The 24,026-nt window shown below is 52.8% G+C and overlaps 1 protein-coding gene, 2 long non-coding RNA genes and 1 pseudogene across 10 annotated transcripts in view; 2 read left to right on the forward strand and 2 right to left on the reverse strand.

Annotated features, from left to right (window-relative positions):
* The first annotated feature begins 19 nt into the window (after positions 1-19).
* Positions 20-8,544, forward strand: LOC127494012 (uncharacterized). Its single transcript, XR_011387654.1, has 3 exons — positions 20-137; positions 913-1,016; positions 8,252-8,544. It is a non-coding gene; the product is annotated as an uncharacterized lncRNA (long non-coding RNA).
* Positions 1,304-2,474, reverse strand: LOC138849215 (heterogeneous nuclear ribonucleoprotein H-like; annotated as a pseudogene).
* A 3,281-nt stretch (positions 8,545-11,825) lies between the features above and the next one.
* The window catches only part of LOC100358544 (aryl hydrocarbon receptor), a 57,636-nt gene continuing 45,435 nt past the window's right edge, over positions 11,826-24,026 (forward strand). For 3 of the 6 annotated variants that reach the window (XM_070071716.1, XM_070071714.1, XM_070071712.1), the window contains exon 1: positions 20,438-20,577. Coding sequence is in view for 3 of the 6 variants with exons in the window: in XM_070071709.1 (XP_069927810.1) it covers positions 13,723-13,988; positions 16,071-16,258 (454 nt within the window). In the remaining 3 variants the exon portion in view is untranslated. Of the gene's footprint in view, positions 11,967-12,198; positions 12,356-13,707; positions 13,989-16,070; positions 16,259-20,437; positions 20,578-24,026 lie in introns of those variants that run through there. The other 3 variants (XM_070071709.1, XM_070071708.1, XM_070071710.1) reach the window with 2 other exon arrangements.
* The window catches only part of LOC103350647 (uncharacterized), a 19,570-nt gene continuing 18,108 nt past the window's right edge, over positions 22,565-24,026 (reverse strand). For 2 of the 3 annotated variants that reach the window (XR_011387656.1, XR_011387657.1), the window contains exons 3-4: positions 23,542-23,649; positions 22,565-23,335 (exon numbers count right to left, since the gene is read on the reverse strand). This is a non-coding gene — a long non-coding RNA (uncharacterized lncRNA). The remainder of the gene's footprint in view (positions 23,336-23,541; positions 23,650-24,026) is intronic. The other variant, XR_518584.4, reaches the window with a different exon arrangement.

Consider the following 24,026-nt stretch of genomic DNA (forward strand, 5'->3'; position numbering starts at 1 on the left):
TTGCGCCCCCTCAGCCAGCAGGGAGCCGGATTGCCGAATTACCTGAGTAGTGGGAAATAATGTCTTCCGCGAGTTAAGTGCGTGGAATCCTGATTCTTCGCTGGACGCATTCGTATCTGGAACAGTGCTGTTCGACTGTGGGTGGAGTACTTGATAACTGCCGCTAGCTTTATTTTCTTTTTCAGTTTTTATAATTTTATTGCGGATATAAAAGCCCATGTCTACTTATTCATCAACATATATAACAAATCCTTAATTATTTTCTGAGAGGTGAACTTGAACTTCATCCTCCCCTTGCTGGTTTCTGCAAAAAACAAAATCCGAACTAGGCCAGAAGGTCCACACGCGGGTTCCACGGAGCTCCTGCTGCTCATCGCTGAAGGAGAAGGGGAGGCTCCAGGGTTAGGGTTGCTGTGGGCTGGGTGGGAGCGTGGTGGGAGTTCATGACCTGGCCTTGCTTTTCTAAGACAGAATACAATCAAAGATTTAAATCAAAGCCTCACCAATACCAAAATATTGATATTGTGCCCCAGATGTTTCCCCATTAACCCAGGGAAGAAAAAACTTAAATTTACATGCCTTACAAGTTATTAAATGAAACTATGGTTAAGAAACATGCCAAAGTTTTCACTTGTAATTCTAGATACAACTCCCATATTGAAGCTTTACCATAAACAAAAAAGTTTCAACATGTATCCAATGTTTAATGCAATGTAGTATAAGAGTGACATTTAACATAATTCAGTTGCTTTAACCTAAATATGCTTACTGTTTACAATGTAGCTAACCTGAGAAAAGCTGAAAATTGTTTAGCAGGTAGACAGTAAACTTTGCTGTTGTATCCCAGGTGACTCATGTTCAAAAATACTGAACTTTATGTCTTTTTTTTTTTTTTTTTTTTTTTTTTGACAGGCAGAGTGGACAGTGAGAGAGAGAAAGGTCTTCCTTTGCTGTTGGTTCACCCTCCAATGGCTGCCGCGGCCGGCGCACCGCGCTGATCCGATGGCAGGAGCCAGGTACTTATCCTGTTCTCCCATGGGGTGCACGGCCCAAGTACTTGGGCCATCCTCCACTGCACTCTCTGGCCACAGCAGAGAGCTGGCCTGGAAGAGGGGCAACCGGGACAGAATCCGGCGCCCTGACCAGGACTAGAACCCAGTGTGCCGGCGCCGCAAGGTGGAGGATTAGCCTAGTGAGCCGCGGCGCCGGCCGAACTTTATGTCTTTAAAACAATCTTGATTTCCGCCTACAGAATAAGCACAAATCACAAGCTTGTATTGTAAAAACTGTTAATCTCAAGTTGTATTTTCTCTATAAAAAAGTTGGCCAACACTCAGCGATCAGGATTATATTATATTCATCATCCACCACTCATACTGGACATGACAAACACTCCTCCCATTCCATTTACGCCCATTGACACACAGCTTCCACTGTGTAGTTGCTGCTGTTCATGGCTCTAAGCTACTGAGTACATGCACACTGCTCTGCTGTGCCCTCTGTAACCTCCACTCAGTTGCTGGCTGTCTGGGTCACCATAAATGGACTGATCTGACAAGACCAGGTCTCCAGTATCATTTGACTACCATAAGCACCACTACTTGCTCCTGCTGTAGCGTTCAGGCAGAGCTCTACACATCTGTGTTGCATATTTGCTTTGTCTTTTTGACATAGCTGCCACAGCACCATCATGAGTTGCGAACTCAACATCTGCTTCACCAAGTTACTCTACCATTGGGACCAACTTTAATGTGAATTCTCACAGGGTTGAAAGGTAAGAGAAATTTAAGTCATCCTCAGTTGCTCTGTAAGGCAATCCCTGAATGTGTACACAGTACCCTGTTGTACTTTGAAAAGTAGAGCCACCAGCGTCATATCCATGATCACACATTCCTGAAAAACAGGAACCAAAGTCTTCCAAATCTATCTGACCAGATCCATAGTTAACATCATAGCTCTCATAATGATCATAGCCTCCGTAGCCTACACCATAAGCACTGCACCTCATCCTCTGAAAGCCATCTCTTCTGCTCATGTTGTTGTACCCTCTGCCAGCCCCACATCTGTCATGGGGACATATGGATATCCATGTAAGCTTTTGTGGTGGGCCGTAGTGAGTTCTAACTTCAACCCCATTGCCTTTAAAAGAACTTGATATACTGGGAATATATGCATTTTCTTTGATCTTGGAAACTACTTCAGTAGAGGTCTCTAGAGTTATATGTGCTTGTTTATCCTTATAGAAAGTCTTCCAGGTAATGGGAAAGCCAAACCCGATGGAAAAGTACTTGAATTTAGTTAAACACTGGGATAATATGTGTTCAAGGTTATGAGTACATAGCATTTAGAAAAGACTATAAACAAGAAAATTTTGAATAAGATACCTAACTCATGGGTCTTGCACTGTGGTTCAGTGGGTTAAACCACCCTCTGCATCACCAGCATCCCATATAAGCCCTGGTTCAATCTTGGTTGCTCCACTTCCAATCAAGCTCCTTGCTAATGCACCTGGTAAAGCATCTGAAGATGGCCCAAGTATTTGGGCTCCTGCCAACCATGTGGGAGATCCAGATGAGGCTAGCTCTTGGCTCCTGGCTTCAACCTGGCCCAGCCCTGGCTGTTGCAACCATTTGAGGAGTGAACTAGTGAGTGGAAGTCTCTCTCTCTCTCTCTCTCTCTCTCTCTCTCTCTTTCTCTAACTCTTCCTTTCAAATAAATAAATCTTTTTTGAAAAAAAAGAATAGTTAACTATTTAAAACAATAAAAACACATGAAATCATCTGATTATATGGAACAATTTAAATACACCAAGAAAAGCCAGGAATAAAGAATTTAGGGACTGGTGTTGTGGTGCAGCAGTTTAAGCCATTTTAAGTTACTTGTGACACCAGTGTTAGGGTCTAAAAAAAAGCCCACCGCCCGAGGAACGACTCCAAGAGACTTTTTCTCTCATGCAACCAGCAAAGGGTTAAATTTATTGCTCCAACATGTTGGGGCCCTCTGACAAGGACAGAGGAGCAGTGAGGAACTACAGCATAGGGTTTATAAAGGCAAAAACCGCAAAATCGGGAGGAGGGAGAGAATACACGGTTGCTAAGCGGTTGCTAAAATCTTACAATCAGCAATTATGATTTTAAGACATAGACAAATCACATCTTCATTATTAGCCCAGGTAACCCAGGTGCAACCTTTCTACTTTTAAGCTTGAGCAATCATGCTAGGGGGTTTTTGTGCGTTGCCAAGGGTGGTGTAGTGCACTGCTATTGTCCGACTATTTGAGATCATAGTTTCAGACCAGAGTCTCACGGTGGGGGGGTTGCTTTCCCAGAATGCAGTCTCAAGTGCTCCAAAATGGAGTCCCTACTGTCAAGGTGCTACTTTACTCTGTCTTATTTTCACAGCTGCACCAGGAAGGTTTAAACCTGTAAGCTTAAGCTTAACTTTTGACACCCATACATATACAATTTTAACTCTTCACCAGCACCCCATATCAAAGTGCTGGTTCAAATCCTGGCTGCTTCATTTCTGATCCAGCGGCCTGATAATGAGCCTGGAGAGGCAGAAGACTGTTTGGGAGACTTGGATGGAGTTCGTAGCTCATGGCTTCTGTCTGACCCGAATCTGGCTGTAGTGGCCATTTGGGGATTGAACCCATGGATGGGAAATATGTCTCTGTCTCACTCTCTCTGCCTCTCAAAAAAAAAAAAAAAAAAAAAAAAAGTCAATTCATCCTGTTATCCTAGGCTTCTAATATAAACATTTTTAGTGTCATGTCTTTTTTTAAAAAGATTTATTTTATTTATTTGAAAGACAGAGTTATAGAGAAAGGTAGAGAGAGAGGTCTTCCATCTGCTGGTTCACTCCCCAGATGGCTGTAATGGCCAGAGCTGCGCCGATCTAAAGCCAGGAGCATGTGGGTGCAGGGGCCTATGGACCTGGGCCATCCTCCACTGCCATCCCAGGCCACAGCGGAGAGCTGGATTGGAAGAGGAGCAGCCAGGACCAGAACCAGCGCCCATATGGGATGCCGGTGCCTCAGGCCAGGGCATTAACCTGCTGCGCCACAGCACCGGCCCCTAATATCATGTCTTTTACTCAGAACTAGAGTGGACTGTAAAGTTGAGGGGTAGCCACTGTGGTGCAGCAGATTAAGCTGCTGCTTAGGACACCTGTATCCCATGTTGGAGTGCCTGGTTTGGGTCCTAGTTACTCTGCTTGTGATCCAGCTTCCTGAGGCTGGACCTGGGAGGCAGCAGATGATGACCCAAGTACATGGGTTCCTGCCACTCATGTGGAAGACCTGGCTGGAGTTCCTGGCTCCTGGCTTTGGCCTGGCCCAGCCTCAGCTGTTGCAGGTGTTTAAGGAATTTACCAGTGGATGTTGTGTGTGTGTGTGTGTGTGTGTGTATGTCCTTCCCCCTACACCTCTCTGTCATTCTGCCTTTCAAATAAATAATTTTTTAAAGTTGAGGAAGACAATCACTAATTACACAGAAGCTGTAAAAACGAGAAACTATAGTCCAGGAGATGGTTAAAGAATTAAAGAAAAAAACAAATTTAAAGATTAAAAGATCAAAAGTTCTTTCAAAATTTTACTAACAGGAAATTTTCTTAAAGATTTATTTATTTATTTGAAAGTCAGAATTACACAGAAAGAGGAGAGGCAGAGAGAGAGGTCTTCCATCCGCTGGTTCACTCCCCAATTGGCCACAATAGCCAGATCTGTGCCGATCCAAAGCCAGGAGCCAGGAGCTTCCTCCAGTTCTACGCACACGGATGCAGGGGCCATCTTCTATTGCTTTCCCAGGGCATAGCAGAGAGCTAGATCAGAAGTGGAGAAGGCCAGCGCCGCAGCTCCCTAGGCTAATCCTCCGCCTGCGGCAACGGCACCCCGGGTTCTAGTCCCGGTTGGGGCACCGGATTCTGTCCCGGTTGCCCCTCTTCCAGTCCAGCTCTCTGCTGTGGCCCGGGAAGGCAGTGGAGGATGGCCCAGACGCTTGGGCCCTGCACCCACATGGGAGACCAGGAGGAAGCACCTGGCTCCTGGCTTCAGATCAGTGCAGCGCACCGGCTGTAGCGGCCATTTGTGGGGGGAGGGTGAACCACCAGAAAAGGAAGACCTTTCTGTCTCTCTCTCTCACTGTCTATAACTCTCTCACTGTCTAACTCTGTGGTAAAAAAAAAAAAAAAGAAGTGGAGCAGCCGGGACTTGAACTGGCACCTATATGGGATGCTGGCAGTGCAGGCAGTGTGGCTTTACCCGCTATGCCACAGCACTGGCCCCACTAACAGAAATCTTGGGGACAGCATTGTGGGAAGGAGTTAGACCACCGACTGTAGCGCCGGCATCCCTTATGGACATTGGTTCGTGTACCGGCTGCTCCACTTCCAATCCAGCTCACTGCTAACACACTTGGGAAAGCAGCAGAGGATGGCCCAAGTCCTTGGACCTCTGCACCCACAGGAAGAAGCTCCTGGATCCTGGCTTCAGACCATCCCAGCTCCGCCCATTACAGCTACTGGGGAGAGAACCAGCAGATGGAAGATTTATCTCTGTTCTTCTCTCTAACTCTTTCAAATAATAAATCTATAAAAAAAAAAAACCTTGTTGCTTTAACACAAAGGACCAAATACCAGCTTTATGTCAGTGTACTTTTGATATTGCTCAATTTTGAGAAAACATAAATAATATTTTAAAAATTATACACAACTTTCTCACACACACAAAATTTTTTAATAAGATTTATCCTTCTCAAACCTGTGACTCACTCAGACTATCTGTGAGTTACTTAAACAACTGCAGGGTTTTATGCCCTTTCCTTTTCAGTTTAGGGTAATCCAGACATTCTCCTTTAAGACAAATGTTTTATTTCAAATGCCTTTATTTAATAAAAAATCTTTTCTTTGTTAACAATTCTTACCAAAAATGCATCCTCATGCTTCTGATATGGGATAAGGCAGGTAGCTAGCTTGGTAGATCAGAGCTGGAGGTACCTGGAAGCCATCACCCCCACTCCATGTATAACCCTATCTGCCTGCTTGTCAAACAGCCCCCTTCCCAGGATGTATCCTTCATCTGGGACCTGTGTGGGGAGACGCCATGTAAATAGCCACTCCCTTTCTAACCTCATAAAAGAGGACCTGTGTGGGGAGACGCCATGTAAATAGCCACTCCCTTTCTAACCTCATAAAAGAGGACCTGTGTGGGGAGACGCCATGTAAATAGCCACTCCCTTTCTAACCTCATAAAAGAGGCCGACAGCTGGGAAGACCTGTTTCTCTGCACTGACCAGGACTGGAGTAGGTGCTGAGGGCCCCCCCCCCACCTCTTCTCCACCTGTACTCACATGTGTGTTCACTTTCTCATGTTCTGAATAAAATTTACATATGACAGCATCAAGAATTCTTTATTCAAGGCAAAGGTCTGGAATAAAAATTAAGCCGCACTTCCCCCACTTCATGTGGACTTGGGACAGTCTGGTGAACAGGGATTACCACTTCATTAACTCCTTAAATCTTGCACAAATCTGTATTCCCGATTTGGTTTTTATCCTGGAAGACTTGGAGTAATGTACCGGAACTGGCAAGGCTTGAGCAGCCCATGTTTTAGGAATGTATCTGTTAAGGGTTGAATACCCCTAATGTTACTGGAATAAATTAGGTCTGAGCTGTTCAGTGCTGGACCCCTGCAGAGCCCGAGCATGAGATACGATGTTTACCAGAGTGGTCACCGAGAGGAGGGTGTACTCTGGTCCCAAACATGCTCTTCCCCAAGCCACAAGCTATCAGGAGCACTTTTAAAGGAGAAACAGTAGTTCTGGGAGGTCAGGGAAGACAGTGGGTCCTGAAATTCTTAGGCAAACATTAAAAGTCGTTAGACTAACCACAGGATAACTCAAGATTCATAGTTTTTGCTAAATTTGTGAAAGGAAATGTGTGGAAGACACATTGGTTAAGGCCACATTGAGGGCCTCGGGTTTTAGAGATACTCCCTTGTAGAGGAAATACAGCAGCAACCAGAGACAAAGAAAGAAAAGCAGACCCCTCCTCCCAACACAGACCTTGAAAAGTGGCTGCTCACAATTAACTAGTGAAGCAGCTGCTCACCGTTATCTTGTCTAGGGAGGGAAGAAGTCCTAAGTTCTCCAACAAACTCCAGTCATAAATCTGTCGTAATAAATCTGCCCCTGGTATCACTTTTACAAACATACCACGCCCACCAACCATTGGAAGTGTGGACCTAATTCACATAGGCTGAAAGTTTAACCCACCAATGCTATAACAGCTAAGGTATGATGCCAATGGACCTATAAATATTGTAAGAAACTTGGGATTGTGGCTCAGTACTTGGGAAGTGATTCCAGCTGAGCCCACTGATGAAATAATCTGCTTCGATCCTCCACCATCTCTGGTGCCTGTTTGAACGAAGGGAGTCTTCCCACCTCAGATTTCTCTAACACCCTCTTCCAGCGTTTGGTCTCAGGAAGATTTTTATGGGGACTGCCTTAACAGATCTTCCTGTGGTCTCTATGTCCCATGAAGGTGAACCTGTTAGGTAGGAACATAAAGGTTAGCCTCTGGGTGAGAGAGGGGGCAAAGGAAAACAAGCACCCCCAGACAGGAATGGAGCAGCGTCAGAAGCAGCCTTGGAAGCTGCTACAAAGTCCTGCCTGTGCTCCATGACTTTACCCAGCCTTTCCCCCAAGAAAGTCACTCCAGGAGAATCCTCTGCCCAGCACCAAGTGGACCACCCAGTCTAACACTGGGCAATAAAACCTTGGCAAGAATTTTACCTATTTCACACCCAGCAAACTCTTTGTCCAGGAGAAGGTGGGACGGGGTAGGAAAAATGACAGGAAGATCTGGACCCCCTCCCCTTATTAGCCCCAGTCTGAATACAGACCGCATGTTTAGCTCCTTTCTGAGACACCTGCTTGTTCTACCAGGTGTATTTCTCTCAGCTCTCAGTTCTTTGCTGAAATTCCTGATGGAATCCTCATTTCCATCTAAAATTCCATCATCACAGCCTTTAATGTCCACATTTACATCAGCATTCTGGTTCTCTGCACCCTCACAGCAGTTGCCCATGACTCGCTGCTTACAGCATTCTGGGCTTTCTCTACCCTGCTCCTGAAAACTCTTCCAGTCTTTTCCACTAAATAAATTCCAAAGTCTCCTCCCATACTCAGGTGTAGTTAAGAGTACCACTTCTGGTACCAATTTTTCTGTATTAGCTTTTTGTTACCTGCAGTGCCACCATCCCATATGGGTGCCGGTTCCAGTCCCAGCTGCTCCACTTCTGATCCAGCTCTCTGCTATGGCCTGGGAAAGCAGTAGAAGATGGCACAAGTCCTTGTCCCTGCATCTGTGTGCAAGACCCGGAAGAAGCTCTTGGCTCCTGGCTTTGGATTGGCACAGCTCTGGCCGTTGTGGCCAATTGGGGAGTGAACCAGCAGAAGGAAGACCTCTCCCTCTGTCTCTCTCTGCCTCTGTTTCTCTTTCATGTAACTCTTTCAAATAAAAAAACCTTTTTTATAAAAAAAAGTTTTAAAAATCTAGCAATGAGAGTGTCCTTGTATAGATTTATTATCCATCACAGAAATCAGAGACACAGAGGAAAGACCGGGTCTGAGGACAAAGCTCCACACCCCCTGCAAGACCAGACAGAGGCAGAAACTCCACCGGGCCTGCAGACCCAGAGACAACTTGATTGTGATGTGCCTTAACGAGTATTTTTCTTTAAGATTTATTTTATTTATTTGAAAGACAGAGTTGCAGAGAGAGATAGAGACAGAGAGAGATAGAAAGAGAGAGAGAGGGGTCTTCCATCTGCTGGTTCACTCCCCAGATGGCCGCAACAGCCGGAGCTGCGCCCATCCGAAGCCAGGAGCCAGGAGCTTCTTCCAGGTCTCCCACATGAGTACAGGGGCCCAAGGACCTGGGTCATCTTCCAGCAGAGAGCTGGGATACCATCGTTTCAGGCCAGGACTGTAACCCACGGCGCCACAGCGCCAGCCCCAGCAAGATCCTTTTGCAGTTGCATTTAATTTTGGTTCTTTGTGCTTCCCGAAGATGGGAATTTTTCGGCTATTATAATAAGTGAGTTCAACAATGTCTCATGATACAAAATTAACACACAAAAATCAAGTTTAAAGCATCAACTTATGAATAAAGAAAAAGCTGTTCAAGTCATTACTTCTCAAAGTGAGAATAAAGAAACTGGCCAGTGAGGCAGAATAGTGCTTAGTGAGCCCACTGCTCTGGGGAACTGCTTAGCAAGTGAACAGACAGAGCAGACGCAGTCCTCAGCGCAGGTGGAAGAGTGGCCCCGAGCATTACACTCTGATGCCCTGTGTGTTACATTACATGACACACACGGGACTGGGTTTGCCTTGTTAGCTGACCTTAAAACAGGGACACTGCCAGGGACTACCCAAGAGGTTCTGACCCAAGGAGAGGAGTCCAGGGAAAAAAAGGAGGCACCTGTGAGGGACCTGAATGGAGATGGGAGGAGGAGTGGCACAGGCGGCCTCACTCAAGGTGCCCAGCACAGGTGGCCTCGAGGTGCCCAGCACGGCCCTGGCTGGTATCCATCAGGGAGACTGGAACCTGAGTCCTCCAGCCACAGGGAGCTGGATTCTGCCAACAACCTGAACTGGAAATGGGTTCTCACCTAGAGTCTGTAGACAGCAGCAGTATGACCAACACCGGGCTTGTGACGCTTGGGACTGTGAGAAGAGTATTGTGTGTGGTTTCAGGCTGCCCAGTTGGTGGTAATTTGTTACAACAGTGATAGGAAACTACCACAAGGGTACTTCAAAATTTTTTTTTGAAATCCCTACACACTTGGACAGCAGCAAACAAAAAATATCACACATTCCACTATGGTACTGCCCTGGGCCCTGCATGCTTGCATGCACACATGTAGGGCCCCTTCCTCAGCAAAAATTCCCTAGATGACGGCACTCATCACACATGACAGCCCCTCCTCCCATCGCGAGAGCACCCCTCTTCTGGAAGGAGATGGACCAGTCAGATCCGCATGGGTCACTCTACAAGTCGAGGGTCTGGGGATGCCGTGCACTTGCAACCTCTGCTCCAGGCAAATAAAACGATCATAATCTAATCAAGGAGAGGAACCAGCAATCAGCAAAAAAAGAGAAGGGAGCCCAAGACGGCCGCTCCCCAGTGCTGGCGTGACGCCTGCCGAGGTTTCCTGGCTGGAACCAGGGTTCCGTTCCTCTGAACTCTGCACGGCTTCTGCCCTTGTCTGTGTGACTTTAACCCACAGCTCTGGCCCAGCTTCCCCTCTGGCTCCAAGCCAAAGCAAAAAGCTGAGGCCACCCCGACCCAGCCCACCACACTGCCCACCCCTAAGCCACATGGCAGTGAGGCAGACATGGAGCAGACAGAGGGGGAACAGAAACACTGACGAGCGGCAGGGAGAGCAACTCAGCATCTCCCCCTCCCCACCTTTCTCTGTTTGGAGCCTGCCAGCCCCTCTTGCCAGGTCTCAGTGCAATGTGTACAACACTGCCGTCTGCAGTCGCCCCACTGGGGACCACCAGCACCGTCTCCTTCTATGTTCTGCTACCTGCTGTCCAACCTCCCCAATTCCCGGCCTCCAGTAATCACCCGGCTAAGCTTAGACGAGCCGGAACGCATGCTGGAGAGGACGGGGAGACAGGGAACCCTTACATACTGCTGGTGGGACCGAAAGTCAGCACAACTGTGGGGTGGGACATGTGTGTGAGGGGACTAAGGAAAACACAGTTTGCTGAGAAGGAACTCAGGGAAGCGGCCCAGTGTTCTCCCCACAAAGTCCCGCCCACACCCCGGGAAACGTACGGGTGGTCCAGGCCTTCCCCCAGGAGAATCCTCCCTGCCAGGCACCAGCGGCCACTCTGATCGTGCAATAAAACCTCACAGCCTCCCCCAGGAAGCACCCTCGGGAAAGCGGACTCCCCACTGATAACCCCAGCAGTGAAACCCGGGGAGGAGTTTTACAGGCCCTCTGTCCAGGACAGGGAGGGAAGGAGAATTGGCGGCAAGCACTGGACCCATTCCCAAAGCCCCGTCCGAACACCTGCTCTCTGGGTTCCCCCGAGCGCTCTCCCCATCAGACCGCGCAACCTCCCCTTCCCTTCGTGAAGGACCGAGCAGTCTCCCGCAGATTCCGTCCTGATGGACGCCCTGCCCCACGAACCCGGGCTGCTCTCTCTCAGGTCCGAGTTCTTTCCTGAGCCCAGCGCCCCAGGGCAGCCATCTCCGGTGACACAACCACCAGGTCCCCTTAAACCCCACGCACGGATGCCCCCCGAGGACCCAGCGGCCACGCTTCTGGGAACGCAGGAGAAGGAAGGGAGAGGTCCCCGCACTGTTCCGGGACGCGGCCGCGGGGACTGCAGGCGTTTTCAATTCTCAGAGAAAACCGTGAAGAACTTGGAGCTGCTCGGCTCGGGGATCGGGCGCCGGGGCGGGGGGGGGGGGGGGGGGGGTGTCTCCAGCCCGGAGCAGAGCGGGAGAGGGACCCCGGCCAACTCCTGGGCTCGGACAGCGGCACTGCGGCTCGCGGGGCCTCCGTGCCCTGTCCCCTCGGGTCGGAGAATCCACGTGCGTCCGGGCGACCGGGACTCGGCGGTTTCGGCTGTGCGAACGCTGCGACGCCGTGAGAATAAAGGCGCCTCTGGTCTCACACCCCGAGCCACGCCCGGGCCCGGGCGACCCAACCTTGGCGGCCCAGGTGAGCGGCAGCCTCCGCCGCCCACACCCACGGAAGCCACCGCCAGCTCCGGTTCCGGTATAGACCCTCGCCCGAGGCGACCCCGGGCGCCAGGCGGGCACCGCCGGCGCCGCCGGCTGCTGGACGCGAAACACCTCCCGGCGGCCGTCCTGGTCCGCGGAGGCGCTGTGGTTCCGAGCCGGCCCAGGGGCGAGCGCCTACCGGGAAGGAGCACCGCGCCGGGGTGAGGCGCGCGGGGCTGGGCTGGGGGCCCGGGGGTGGGGAGCTCGCAGGTCTCGGTCCCTGCAGGCGGAAGTGCGACACCGACCCCCAGGCCCCTGGCACGCCCCGGCCGGGAGGAGGTCGCCGCAGCCCCTCCGGAGGTCTGGGCAGGCGCAGGGGGCGGTGCCTCGGCGCGCGGGGATCCGGGCCGGGATCCTCTGGCCGCAGCCCCGCGTGTGGTCCGCTCCCGGCAGGCACCTCCGGGCGGGGCGGCGACCCCGCAGCCCTGGACGACCAGCCCGCGTCCGCGCCCTTTGTGCGGCCGGCAGGGGAGGCGGCCGCTGCAGCCACCATGCTGCCCGCCGCGGGCAAGTACGCGGCGAGGAAGAGGAAGAAGCCGGTGCGGAGAAGGTACGCGGGCGGGGGTCCGGCGCGTGGCTGGGGCCGGGGGAGGTCCGTCAAGGCACCGAACGCGGAGTTGGCCCACTGGATGGATTCGTCTTAAAAGCCCCCGTCCGCCGGCGAACCGCTGCTGGGTATTGGGTTTTGGTATTGGGTTTTGGGTTTTGCGTGTGTGTGTGTTTTAAACTTTGACCGTGAGGTCAAGGCCCTGTTCGGGCCCGGGTCGGCCCATACGGAGGACCCAGGCGGAGCGCCAGGCGCCCGGGGCTGCCCCCCGGGCTGTGCCGGGTTGGGCTGGACTGGGCTGCAGGGACTCGCGAGCGGGGTCCGGATCCCGGGGTCGGGCTGGACTGGGCTGGGGGACTCGCGAGCGGGGTCAGGATCCGGGGGTCGGGCTGGGCAGGGCTGCAAGGACATGGGAGCGGGGTCCGGATCCAGGGGTCGGGCTGGGCAGGGCTGCGGGGACTCGCGAGCGGGGTCCGGATCCGGGGGTCGGGCTGGGCAGGGCTGCGGGGACTCGCGAGCGGGCGCCGGATCCAGGGGTCGGGCTGGGCAGGGCTGGGGGACTCGCGAGCGGGGTCCGGATCCGGGGGTCGGGCTGGGTAGGGCTGCGGGGACTCGCGAGCGGGCGCCGGATCCAGGGGTCGGGCTGGGCAGGGCTGGGGGACTCGTGAGCGGGCGCCGGATCCAGGGGTCGGGCTGGGTAGGGCTGGAGGACTCGTGAGCGGGCGCCGGATCCAGGGGTCGGGCTGGGCAGGGCTGCAGGGACATGGGAGCGGGGTCAGGATCCCGGGGTCGGGCTGGGTAGGGCTGCGGGGACTCACGAGCGGGGTCCGGATCCGGGGGTCGGGCTGGGCAGGGCTGCGGGGACTCGTGAGCGGGCGCCGGATCCGGGGGTTTGTTCTGTCCGCTGCACCCGGGGCTGCGACTGCGCCGCGGTTGCGGTTAGACCAGGGGCCGCGGAGACCCCTCCCCCCAATCCCCGGGCGCGGCCGCGGGCCCTGGAAGCCGGGAGCCGATGGAGCGCTGGGTCTGCGGTGCGGGAGGAGGCCCGCGTCCAAGAGTGTGCTCATTTCGTTTGATTAGAAGCAAGTAGTGCGAGGAGAGAACCGCGACGCACAGAGCGGCGTCATATCGTCCGGGGCGGGCGGCCCCGCGGCTGCAGGAGCTGCGGGGCGGGGCGGGGTGCTGTGCGAGTTGTGCGTTTTACCCCGGTGTGGAGACGCCGTGAAACCCACCGGCAGGCGGCGGATCCCAGAGCCGCGGCACCGGGAGAAGTGGCTTTTCCAGGCCGGAGGTGGGGAAGACGTTTGAGATCGGAGGTCGTTGGGGTGTCGGGCGTTCGGAGGGAGCTGCCTGCCTGTCTTGTAACCGAGATGTCCATGCGTTCTCAACCGGCGCTGGCGCAGGGCCCCGGCCGCTTCACAGCGCACGCAGGTCGCCCGGGCGCGGCTCTGCGTGCGGCGGCCCTCAGTCGGTCCCGGCTGCACACCTGTGTCCCTAGATCCCACAGTAGCCCTCCCCGCTGCACACCTGTGCCGCCAGCAGCCGTCTCCGCTACCAGACTCCACCCTGTCTTTGGGGAGCACTGGCCGCTCCCATTTCAGGACCGAGAGCTTGGGGGTGCTCGGCAGTCGTGCAGGTTTGCATACAGGTCACAGCCTGGGTGTCGGGAGGGAGCCCAGCTCGCGCCAGCTGTGATGTCGGGGCAGTTCTGGCTGTTGGGGACCGAGCTGAGTGGTGAGCGGCCCGTTAGGAGTCAGCTCCCATTTGCGAAAGCTCTGCCCTGGTTCTCAGCGTCCCACCAGCTGTGCTGTTTTGTTTGGTTCGATGTGGGCTTTTATGACTCAGATTCCCAGCTGAAGCTGGGAGGCTGGGTGATGAGAGCTCACCTGGCAGAGCCACACTTGCTTTGGACCCAAACCCAGCCCTTCCTTGTGGGTGGTTGTCTGGGCGGTGGCCGGGTAGTGGGAGGCAGGGGAGGCTGCTGGACGCCGAGTGAAGGGAGTGAATGGAGCAGCGCAGCCCACAGCCCTGCCCACAGCTCACCAGGCGCCTGCGGGAGCCTGCTTCCTCTGTGTCGGCTGTGAAGCCCCACGCTGTGAAATGTGGGGCCTTCTGCTTTGCTGGGTCGCTGAGGGGTGTAAACATGTGCATGACGTTTTTGAAGGAATTCGGGCACTGGCAGCTGTACCCGACTTGAGAGCACTTGGGGGCTGAGGAATCATTTGTTAAATCTGCAGGAACTGCAGGCGCCTCGGCTCAGTAGGCTAATCCTCCGCCTGTGGCGCCGGCACACCGGGTTCTAGTTCCGGTTGGGGCATCGCATTCTGTCCCAGTTGCTCCTCTTCCAGTCCAGCTCTCCGCTGTGGCCCAGGAGTGCAGTGGAGGGTGGCCCAAGTGCTTGGGCCCTGCACCCGCATGGGAGACCAGGATAAGTACCTGGCTCCTGGCTTTGGATCGGCGCAGCGCACCGGCGGTAACAGCCATTTGTGGGGTGAACCAAAGGAAGGAAGACCTTTCTCTCTGTCTCTCTCTCACTAACTCTGCCTGTAAAAAAAAAAAAAAAAAAAAAAAAAAAATTCTGCAGGAACTGCTATGAAACAGGCCTGGGGGTGTGTGTGGAGCTGAGTGGGCCTCTAGCACCCGCCACCAGTGCCGTCAGCCCAGGGCACCCTGTTCAAGGTGCCGTGTGAGCCAGGCCCCCACCCTGCCACTGGATGGGGTTGAGTCAGCCTCGCCTGAAAGCCACCTCTCTGCCATCCCACTCTGAACTTGAATTTGAGCCCCGGCACTCTGTAGCCCCTGACTTCCTTGCTGGAGTCCCGGCACTGGAAGCGGGAAGCTGGCAGCAGCCTCCTTGTGGCCCCGGGGTGCTTGGTGAGCAGCAGGGTGCTGGGTGCCCCCTCACTCCCTCAGGCAGCTCTCGGAGCTCTGGACGGCTGTCTCTGGCATGGTCCCGTCTGTGGTTTTCCTGGGCAGTCAGGCAGAGAAAAGAGGAGGAGTTGTGTCACAGCTCTGCTTCCCTGGCCCTTCTGTACCCCTTGTGTGGGGTCCAAAGATGTCAAACTGGTTCTTGAAGTTCCTTTTCTTGGGTTCACAGCCTAGAGTGTTGCCTCCTAGCTGGAAGTGCTGTTTTGGGTTTTTATTTGTTTTCTTTTTTCTACTAGTATAAAAGGTGCACATGCATTGAGCACCTACTGTGTACCCACCAGAGTGATGTTTCCTGCACAGCATCCTTGAAGGCAAGGAACTTTCAGTGCCATTTATAAATGAGGCAGAAACTGCTTCATTCATTTTTCATCTCTGAAAAAATTGGTGGAGTAGAGCGCTTGTCTTCCAAATATTCACTGTCCTACATGTGCCCTGCTCTGTGTGCTGCACCCTGGAGGCAGAGGAGAGAAGTATCTTCAGCAGTGGCCACCCCTCCTCCTGGCCAGAGCAGGGCACCGGCACCCAGTGGCTATTCTTTTGGTTGTCTGTGGGAATTGTGGAATTTGGGGAAGCCTGTAAGCATAAAGACAGAGGAGCAGCCTTGGGTAGATGGGTAAGCAGAGGCAGGGGGATGGGCCCCACAGGAGGCACTTTCTGCACAGGCAGAACTGAGGCCGGACACCAGGGCTTGGGCCCACAGTGCCGGGCCAGTGTTGGAACCTGGGGGTGAAATAAGAGTGAAGTTGCAGAGGAAGGAGGGGCAGTGACCACCGTGCTCTTTCCCCCCAAGTCCTAAAGCACCATCTCTGGAGGGAGCCAGGTCCAATCCTTCCAAAAGGCACCGGGACCGGCTGAATCAGGAGCTGAACAAACTCACCAGCTTGCTGCCCTTCCCCGAGGACGTGTGCACCCGGCTGGACAAGCTGTCCATCCTCAGGCTGACCGTGGGCTACCTGAAGGTGAAGGGCTACCTCGCAGGTAAGTGGGGGCTGCAGCTTCAAAGCAGAGTGTCGGAGGCTCTGAGCAGAGTTCTGTTCCTGCGTCTCGGGCCACACAATGGTGGCCCCGTGAGACGGAGCGGTGCAGTGGGATGTGCAGCCTGACAGTTTCCCAGAGGAGCTCCTGCTGCTGCAGCCCTGTGTGGGGCCACTGAGATGGGTTCTTCCAGCTGTGGTTTACCTGGAAATGTCTTTATTTTGCCCATTCTTTCCCTCAACATTGTATTATGAAAGATTTTAAGCATATAGGAAAGTTAAAAAAATTGTAATGAGCATTCATATACCCACCAATTAGATTCTGCAAATAGCATTTTATTAAGCATTTGTTTTGTCATTTATCTAGCTAGCCAAATCTTCATTTTTAAAGGACTATTTTTTTTGCTGGATATAGAATTCTATGTTGATTACTTTTCTTTTAAAACTTTAGATATGTCTTTTTTTTTAAAAAAAAAGATTTATTTATTTATTTGAAAGAGTTACACAGAGAGAGAAGAAGCAGAGAGAGAGAGAGAGAGAGGTCTTCTATCTGATGGTTCACTCCCCAGTTGGCAGTAATGGCCGGAGCTGCGCTGATCCAAAGCCAGGAGCCAGGAGATTCTTGTAGTCTCCCACGTGGGTGCAGGGGCCCAAGGACTTGGGCCATCTTCTACTGCTTTCCCAGGCCACAGCAGAGAGTTGGATTGGAAGTGGAGCAGCTGGGACTCGAACTGGCGCCCATATGGAATGCTGGTGCTGTAGGCTGGGGCTTTAACCCACTGCACCACAGTGCTGGCTCCAAGGAGGTTATTCTTATCGTTGTTCTCCTGTGTGTGATACACCTTTTAATATTTTTCCTCTTTATCTTTGGCTTCCAGTAGTTTCTGTGTGATTTTATATATACTTTTTTTTAATTTTAAGTTTTATTTATTTATTTGAAAGGCAGAACTACAGAGAGAGAGAGAGTTGGGGTCTTCTATCCACTGGTTCACTCCCTAAATGGCTGCAACAGCCGGAGTTAGGCCAATACGAAGTTAGGAGCCAGGAGCTTCTTCTGGGTCTCCCACGTGGGTGCAGGAGCCTAAGGACTTGGGCCATCCTCAGGTGTTTTCCCAGGCACTTTGGCAGGGAGCAGGATCTGAAGTGGGGAAACCGGGACTTAAGCCGGTGCCCATGTGGGATGCCAGCACTGCAGACGGCTTGCACCGGCCCCTCTATGTACTTTCTGATGAGGTTCACAGATCCTCTTGAATGTAGATTTATATTCCTCATCAAACTTGATAAACTTTTGGCCAGTATTTCCCCAGGTATTTTACTTTCCTCTACATGGGGAACTTGGTTACAGTATTCTGTGCACTGGGTGCTGTCCTGCAGGTCCCCCGCCCACCCGGGCTCTCCCTCCTGCCTCCCTTCAGTGCTGTGCTTAGGGTGGTCCTGCAGGGACCCCGCCCTGCCCTCTGCAAGTGTGCTTGTTGCTGTGCAGCTACCACCCATGTGTTTTTATTTTGGATATTCTGTTTTCAGATCCAGGGTTTCTCTTTGGTCATGTTTTACAGCCTGAGCTTTCAATGATGTGATCCATTTTACCCTAAGGATTAGGGTTGAGAGCTTGACTATCTAGTATGGTAGCTATTAGCCACATAGAGTTATTTAAATCTAAACTTATATAAATTAAAATCCAGTAGTTAGAAGTTTAACTCCCTGGTCACACCAGCCGCATCTCCACGTGTGGCTGGCAGTGGCCACACTGGACAGCAGGTGCTGAAGATTTCCATCATCACAGGTCTCCGACTGACCAAACCATCTCCTCTGTCAGTGGTTTTGTCTTTGCTGTGATGGGAAGAAAACGTGCACCGGGCTTATGCAGGAGAGAGGCCACTGTGCTGTTACCAGTTCTTCCTTACACTGCCTTGAAAGAACTTTGGCAATGGGAAGCTGAAACAGGAGTCAGAGGGCTGAGATTTCCCCACCACATGGCCTTCCTCCATGGTTCTTGTTCTGGGGACGAGTAGATGTCAGTGTTTCGAGACTTAAAAAAGCAAACAAAGCCACTACCAATAGGATTGGAGTTGTGTGAGGATCACAGGAGCCATATAATCACGAACAGATGATTGGATAAAGCAGATGTGGTTTAGGGATGCATTGGAGTGCATTTCTGCCACAAAAAGAGTGAAATCTTGACCTTTGCAACAAACGGATGGAACCAGAGACCCCTGTGTTCCGTGAAAGACACAAAGACACATGACGCATTTCTCTCTCCATGTAGAAATTAAAAACAACAGCAGTAGTTTATGTGTAATATATATGCACACTTGATCCAGACTTAAAATAGTGATTACTAGAGGCTGGGAAGTGGGGGTCAGGGAGTGGCTGGACAGTGGACCCTGGAGCTCCGTGGGTGGACTCCAGGAGTCTGGTGCTTGGCAGATGGTGGCTCATGGCACTGTGTGAAGAACTGGGACAGAGGAATGGGCAGGTTGCAAGCACAAAGACAAGATGAGGGCGTGGGGAGGCTGGGTGCCAAGGCGGTTGGTTTATCTGCGTATGTGTTGAGAAGTTGACCATGCCCCGTAAATGTAGAAGTTTCACATGTGAACCCTAAACTAGAAAACAACTTTAAAGAAACTAAAATTTGACAAGGATGACCCTGAAAATAACCTAAGATCACGAAACATTCCCCAAATACAGTGATAACTGTGGAAAGTGGCAATGACAGATCCAGCTGGGCTGGACGAGGCGGGGTGCCCAGCAGTGGTCAGACACATCTGAGCTGGGGTCAGAGGCTGCGGGGAGGAGAGGGAGGTGTGCTGATGAGCAGGCCAAGGTTCCTCTCCTGGAGATGACAGAGTTCAGAACCACCCTGGGGTTGGGCCTGCACCACTCCAAACACACTGAGTGCTGCAGAGCTGACCTTGTGGGAATTCCACTCAGCTTTTAGACACGCACTGGAAGTCTGCTCCCTCTTGACACCCTTGGAGGGGGCCCCAGAAAGTACCAGAGCCCAGGCTTTTGCCTGGGGGTGGGCTCAGCCCTGGGAGCTACACAGGCCCTTGGCTGCAGTGGCCAGCTGACTGGTCACCTTGGGCAGTGGAGTTGAAGATACACAGATGTGGATGCAGCTGCTTCTCCTGGATTGAGATGGGCTTTCTCCAGGCAGCCACAGACTGCCACTGTCACAGCCCTCACAGCACCTGCCAGAACCGGGCCCTGGCGTGCTCCTGATAGGGTCTAGTCCTGCCTCAGAGACAGAGCACGTGTTCCCCTGCACGAGCTGCTGCGGGGGTCCCTGAGCCTGTGCATTCCCTCCAGCATTGCCCACATAACAGACTTCATGACTCCGGACATCCAGCCCTCACCAGGCTCCAGGACCCAGAGTTTGGGTGCGAATGTGTTCCTCCAGGGCAATGAAAAGGGCAGTGCTGGGCAGGGCATGGAGCCAGCAGGGAGCCAGTGCCATGGCGGCTGGTCAGGCAGAGCACTGCCAGGCGGCACAGCAAGGAAGCAGCTCCTTGCCCAGACCTGCAGCACGGCCTCCACCTGGCCCCATAGCTGGTGCTTGGCAGACCCTGAGTGCAGTCTCACCCTGGGGTTCATGGAGTTGGTCCAGGGTCAGGGAGGCCCATTGGGTGACCTGTGTCCATGCCCTTCCCCACGGAGGGGTACACACACCCACTCTCACTCACTGTTTGCTCCAGGCCAGGCCCTGTGACGCTGTTGTGGAGACTTCCCTGGGTCAGCTCCCCCAGGCTCCTGCACTTCTGTGACCTTCCCATCCATCAGACAGCTACGCTGTCAACTTTCGTATCTAAAAATCACAGCCCAGCTTTGCAAAGGAAAAGCCGGTGACCTGGGCCTGGGGAGAGGTGAGTGGGCATCCTGGAGATGATGCACAGCCTGCCTGGGCCACGCCCTGTCCTGGGGTACGCCTGTGTTCGGGGGCAGGAGGCTCTTCCCCCACAGCCACTGATGCTTTAACAAGGACCTGTGCTTTCTCATGACTGACAGCAAGTCAGAGTCAAAGACTTAAACATAAACCCACAGGTTCTGATCATCTCTTTCACCTAAGCACAGCACCCCAGGCAAGGCGTGAGCCATGCAGTGGCACCAGGGACTGTATCTCTGGCTCTTGCCTCTCAGTCACCAGGTGACGTCCCAGCTCCAGCTGTTGTGCTGTGCTCCGAGTAGGAGGAAGGAAACCAGGAGTGAGCGGTGATGCTGACGTCCAGCTGTCCCTGGCCTGTGTCCACTTACGTTCCATTGGCTGTCAGCCCTACATGGTTGTCTACTTCCAGGGAAGCCCAGGAAATGGAGTTTCTCTTTAAGGTAATATTTTCCTGTTCACCAATCAGAGGCTTTGTTGCCACGAACCTGCCTTTCAACATGACAGCAGTGGGACTGCCGTCCAAGCTCAAGAAAGGAAAGGAGGGGAGGAACTCAACAGCAGCAGTCACCTCCCCTTGCTTCCTCTAACCCAGACCCAGTAACCTGGTTTCCCACTAACTAGAAATGAGCCCAGGCCATCTGCATCTATTTCTCCTCAGTATGGCTAAGTTGTGAGGGTCTTACATGCAACCACTGGAAATAAATTCTCTCTCTCTCTCTCTCTGATTTATGTATTTGAAAGGCAGAGCAAAAGACAGAGTAGGGGAGACAGAGAGAGAGAGATCTTCCATCTGCTGGTTCACTCCTCAAATGACTGCAACAGCCAGGTCTGGGCTAGGCTGAAGTCAGGAGACAGGAGTTCCATCCTGGTTTCCCACATGGGTGGCAGGGACTCAAGCACTTGGGCCATCTTCTGCTGCCTTCCCAGGTGCATTTGCAGGAAGCTGGATCGGAAGCAGTGTAGCTGAGACTTGCACCAGCCCTTCAGTGTGGGATGCTGGCATTGCAATGGGTGACTTAACCTCCTGCACCACAACATTGCCCCTCCCCCATCTCATCTCAGTGACCTAAACATAAGAAAAGTACATTATCTCCCAGGGTGAGGCACTCTTGGAGCGACAGAGAGCCTGCCTCGCCCTGTCAGCAGCTCCCACCCCAGGACTACAGGAGCGGAAGGCCCCTAAGCTGGGTCTCTGCCAAAGAAGGAGCAGTTTTCCTGAAACCCCTGGAGGTTTCCCTTCATCTTTCCATCTGTACACATCGTCCACGAGAGGCCCGGCCGTGAGCATCCGTCACAGCCGGGGAGTCCTCTGTGGGAGGGGTAGAAGGAAGAGCCCAGCTATGCTGCCTTCTCTCCTTGAACAGAGTGATGCACACTTAGTGCTGAAATCTCCCAGTGCACAAAAGGAAAGAAACGAGGCTGTAACCCAGGGCCCCAGGGTGATCATGATAACTGCATGTATCTGGCGTCACTGTGTGCACACGTGCATTTTACAGGTTACCCCGGAATAAGGCTCAGGGCCTGGAGGCCGGTGGCTCTGCAGGGCTGCTTGGAACTGGCCAGGTGACCACAAGGGCTTCCAGTGCCTGCTGCAGGGACTCTGGTGCTCGAGACAGGAGGTTAGAAACTTCGCTTCTGGTCGGCGCCGCAGCTCACTAGGCTAATCCTCCGCCTGAGGCGCTGGTACTCCAGGTTCTAGTCCCAGTTGGGGTTTCAGATTCTGTCCCGGTTGCTCCTCTTCCAGTCCAACTCTCTGCTGTGGCCCAGGAAGGCAGTGGAGGATGGCCCAAGTGCTTGGGCCCTGCACCCGCATGGGAGACCAGGAGGAAGCACCTGGCTCCTGGCTTTGGATCAGTGCAGCACGCGAGCCGCAGCGTGCCAGCTGTAGCGGCCATTTGTGGGGTAAACCAACAGAAGGAAGACCTTTCTCTCTGTCTCTCTCTCTCTCTCACTAACTGTCAAAAAAAAAGAAGCTTCGCTTCTGTCATGGGCATCGGCAGTGATGCCATGCAGCTTCTTTTTCAGGGTTGCAGGGTTGAGCCTGAAGACTCAGGATTTCTTGAATCTGAACTATGACACAACCAGCCTGTCAATTGTTTCCCTCTCTTGACAGTTGATGGATTTTCTCCAGTTATCAAAAAAATAGAAAGTTAGTGTTGGGCTTGTTTTGCAAAGCACAGCAGAGTGTGTGCTGAGCCACAGGGTCTGGCTCCTGGATGCACTGGCTGCAGTTGGATGCAGGGAGCCCGCAGGCAGGAGGCCCTCTGTACTCTCTGGGTGCCCATCAAACTCTGACAGTGTCACCAAAACCTTGCTGCCACTCCTCATGCCTTGAATTTTCTGAAGTAAATAAAATGTAAGAAAACTGAATGATTGTGACCATGATGAGAGCTTCCAAACAATGTCATCCCTTCATTTTCATAAAGTTCTTATTTTTAAATCACTTTATTTTCATTGTCTTCATTTGCGATGAACCTTTGTTTTGATTTTAATTCATGCGGAGCTGGTGGTCCACAGACCCTGGAAGCATGGGCACGGGTCTGGGCGACAAGTTCCTCAAAGGCAGGGGCGTGGCTTGTTCATCATGGAAACTCCACCTCGGTGCTTGGCAGGTGTCTGCTGAGTGCTGCAGAATTGCGTGGGTTTCCCAGACGCCTGGGCCCAGCCCAAATGTCATGCTCTGAAGAGAAACATCCTGGGTGTGAGGTTGCCGTGATGTGGAATTCCTTCCCCCGCCTGTTTCCTCTCCTGACAGCCAGGTAACCTGGAGCCACCCAAGGCCACCCCGGGCCAGGGCCCAGGACCTGGAGGCAGGAATGTCCGTGGGTTCCTCGGGACTCTGTGATGGCAAAGAGATGTTTTTATGCTACTCAGCAGAGAAACGGTTCATGGAGCTGTTCACACAGATCGCCGTTCCCTGACTTCAGGCCACCTGTGCTGACTTTGGTGTCTGCCTGGACCAACACAGGCAGCTCCAGCACCCCACAGGTTTCTTTCTAAGAATCAGACCGAGATCACCAGCCCTGAGTCAGCAGATACACAGTACACTGCCAACAGTGGCTCTGAGGTCAGAGGCGCAGGAGACGAGGCAGCCACTACTCAGCAGCTGCAGTGGGTGAGGCCGCTCTGAAGAGGTCTCCAAAGTTCCTTGCGGAGAGCACTGCACCTGCTGAGTTCCTGGCAGAGAACAAGAGTGTCCTGTTGGGAAACAGGGAGGAGGTGGGGAATGGAGGCTGTGGTCGGAGGGTCACTCAGAGCCGCACAGCTCCCGAAGCAAACAGAGCCACCCAGAGCACGCCTCCCAGGCTCCCCCGAAGCCACACGGACATGTGACAAGGTTCTGAGCAACAGGCTATAAGCAAAGGAGTCATGTGGCCCCACCCTCTCTTCCGGGATCCTCTTACCAGAATCAGAACTGGGTGGTGCCTTGAGGCCATGCTCAGGAGCGCAGAGTGAGTGACACAGAGCTGGGCACGGTGAACCTCCTGCGTGCCTTGATGCACAAGTCTGTCCTGGTGAGAGAGGACGAAAGGAAACTTATCCTGAAAGCCAGTGTTATTTTGAGAATTTTGGTTACACAAAACCAAACAGAATCAACTAATGGTCATGGTCAGGACTTAGGATTTTGTGCATGATATAAGGCCATTGGAGAGGTGTTTTTTTTTTAAGATTTATTTATTTATTTGAAAGTCAAGAGTTACACAGAGAGAAGGAGAGGTAGAGGTAGAGGTAGAGGTAGAGGTAGAGGTAGAGGTAGAGAGATCTTCCATCTGCTGGTTCACTCTCCAGTTGGCCACCACAGCTGGAGCTGTGCTGATCCGAAGCCAAAAGCCAAGAGCTTCTTCCAGTCTCCCACATGGGTGCAGGTGCCCAAGGACTTGGGCCATCT

This window comes from Oryctolagus cuniculus, chromosome 4 (assembly GCF_964237555.1).
Source record: "Oryctolagus cuniculus chromosome 4, mOryCun1.1, whole genome shotgun sequence".
Lineage (NCBI taxonomy): Eukaryota > Metazoa > Chordata > Mammalia > Lagomorpha > Leporidae > Oryctolagus > Oryctolagus cuniculus.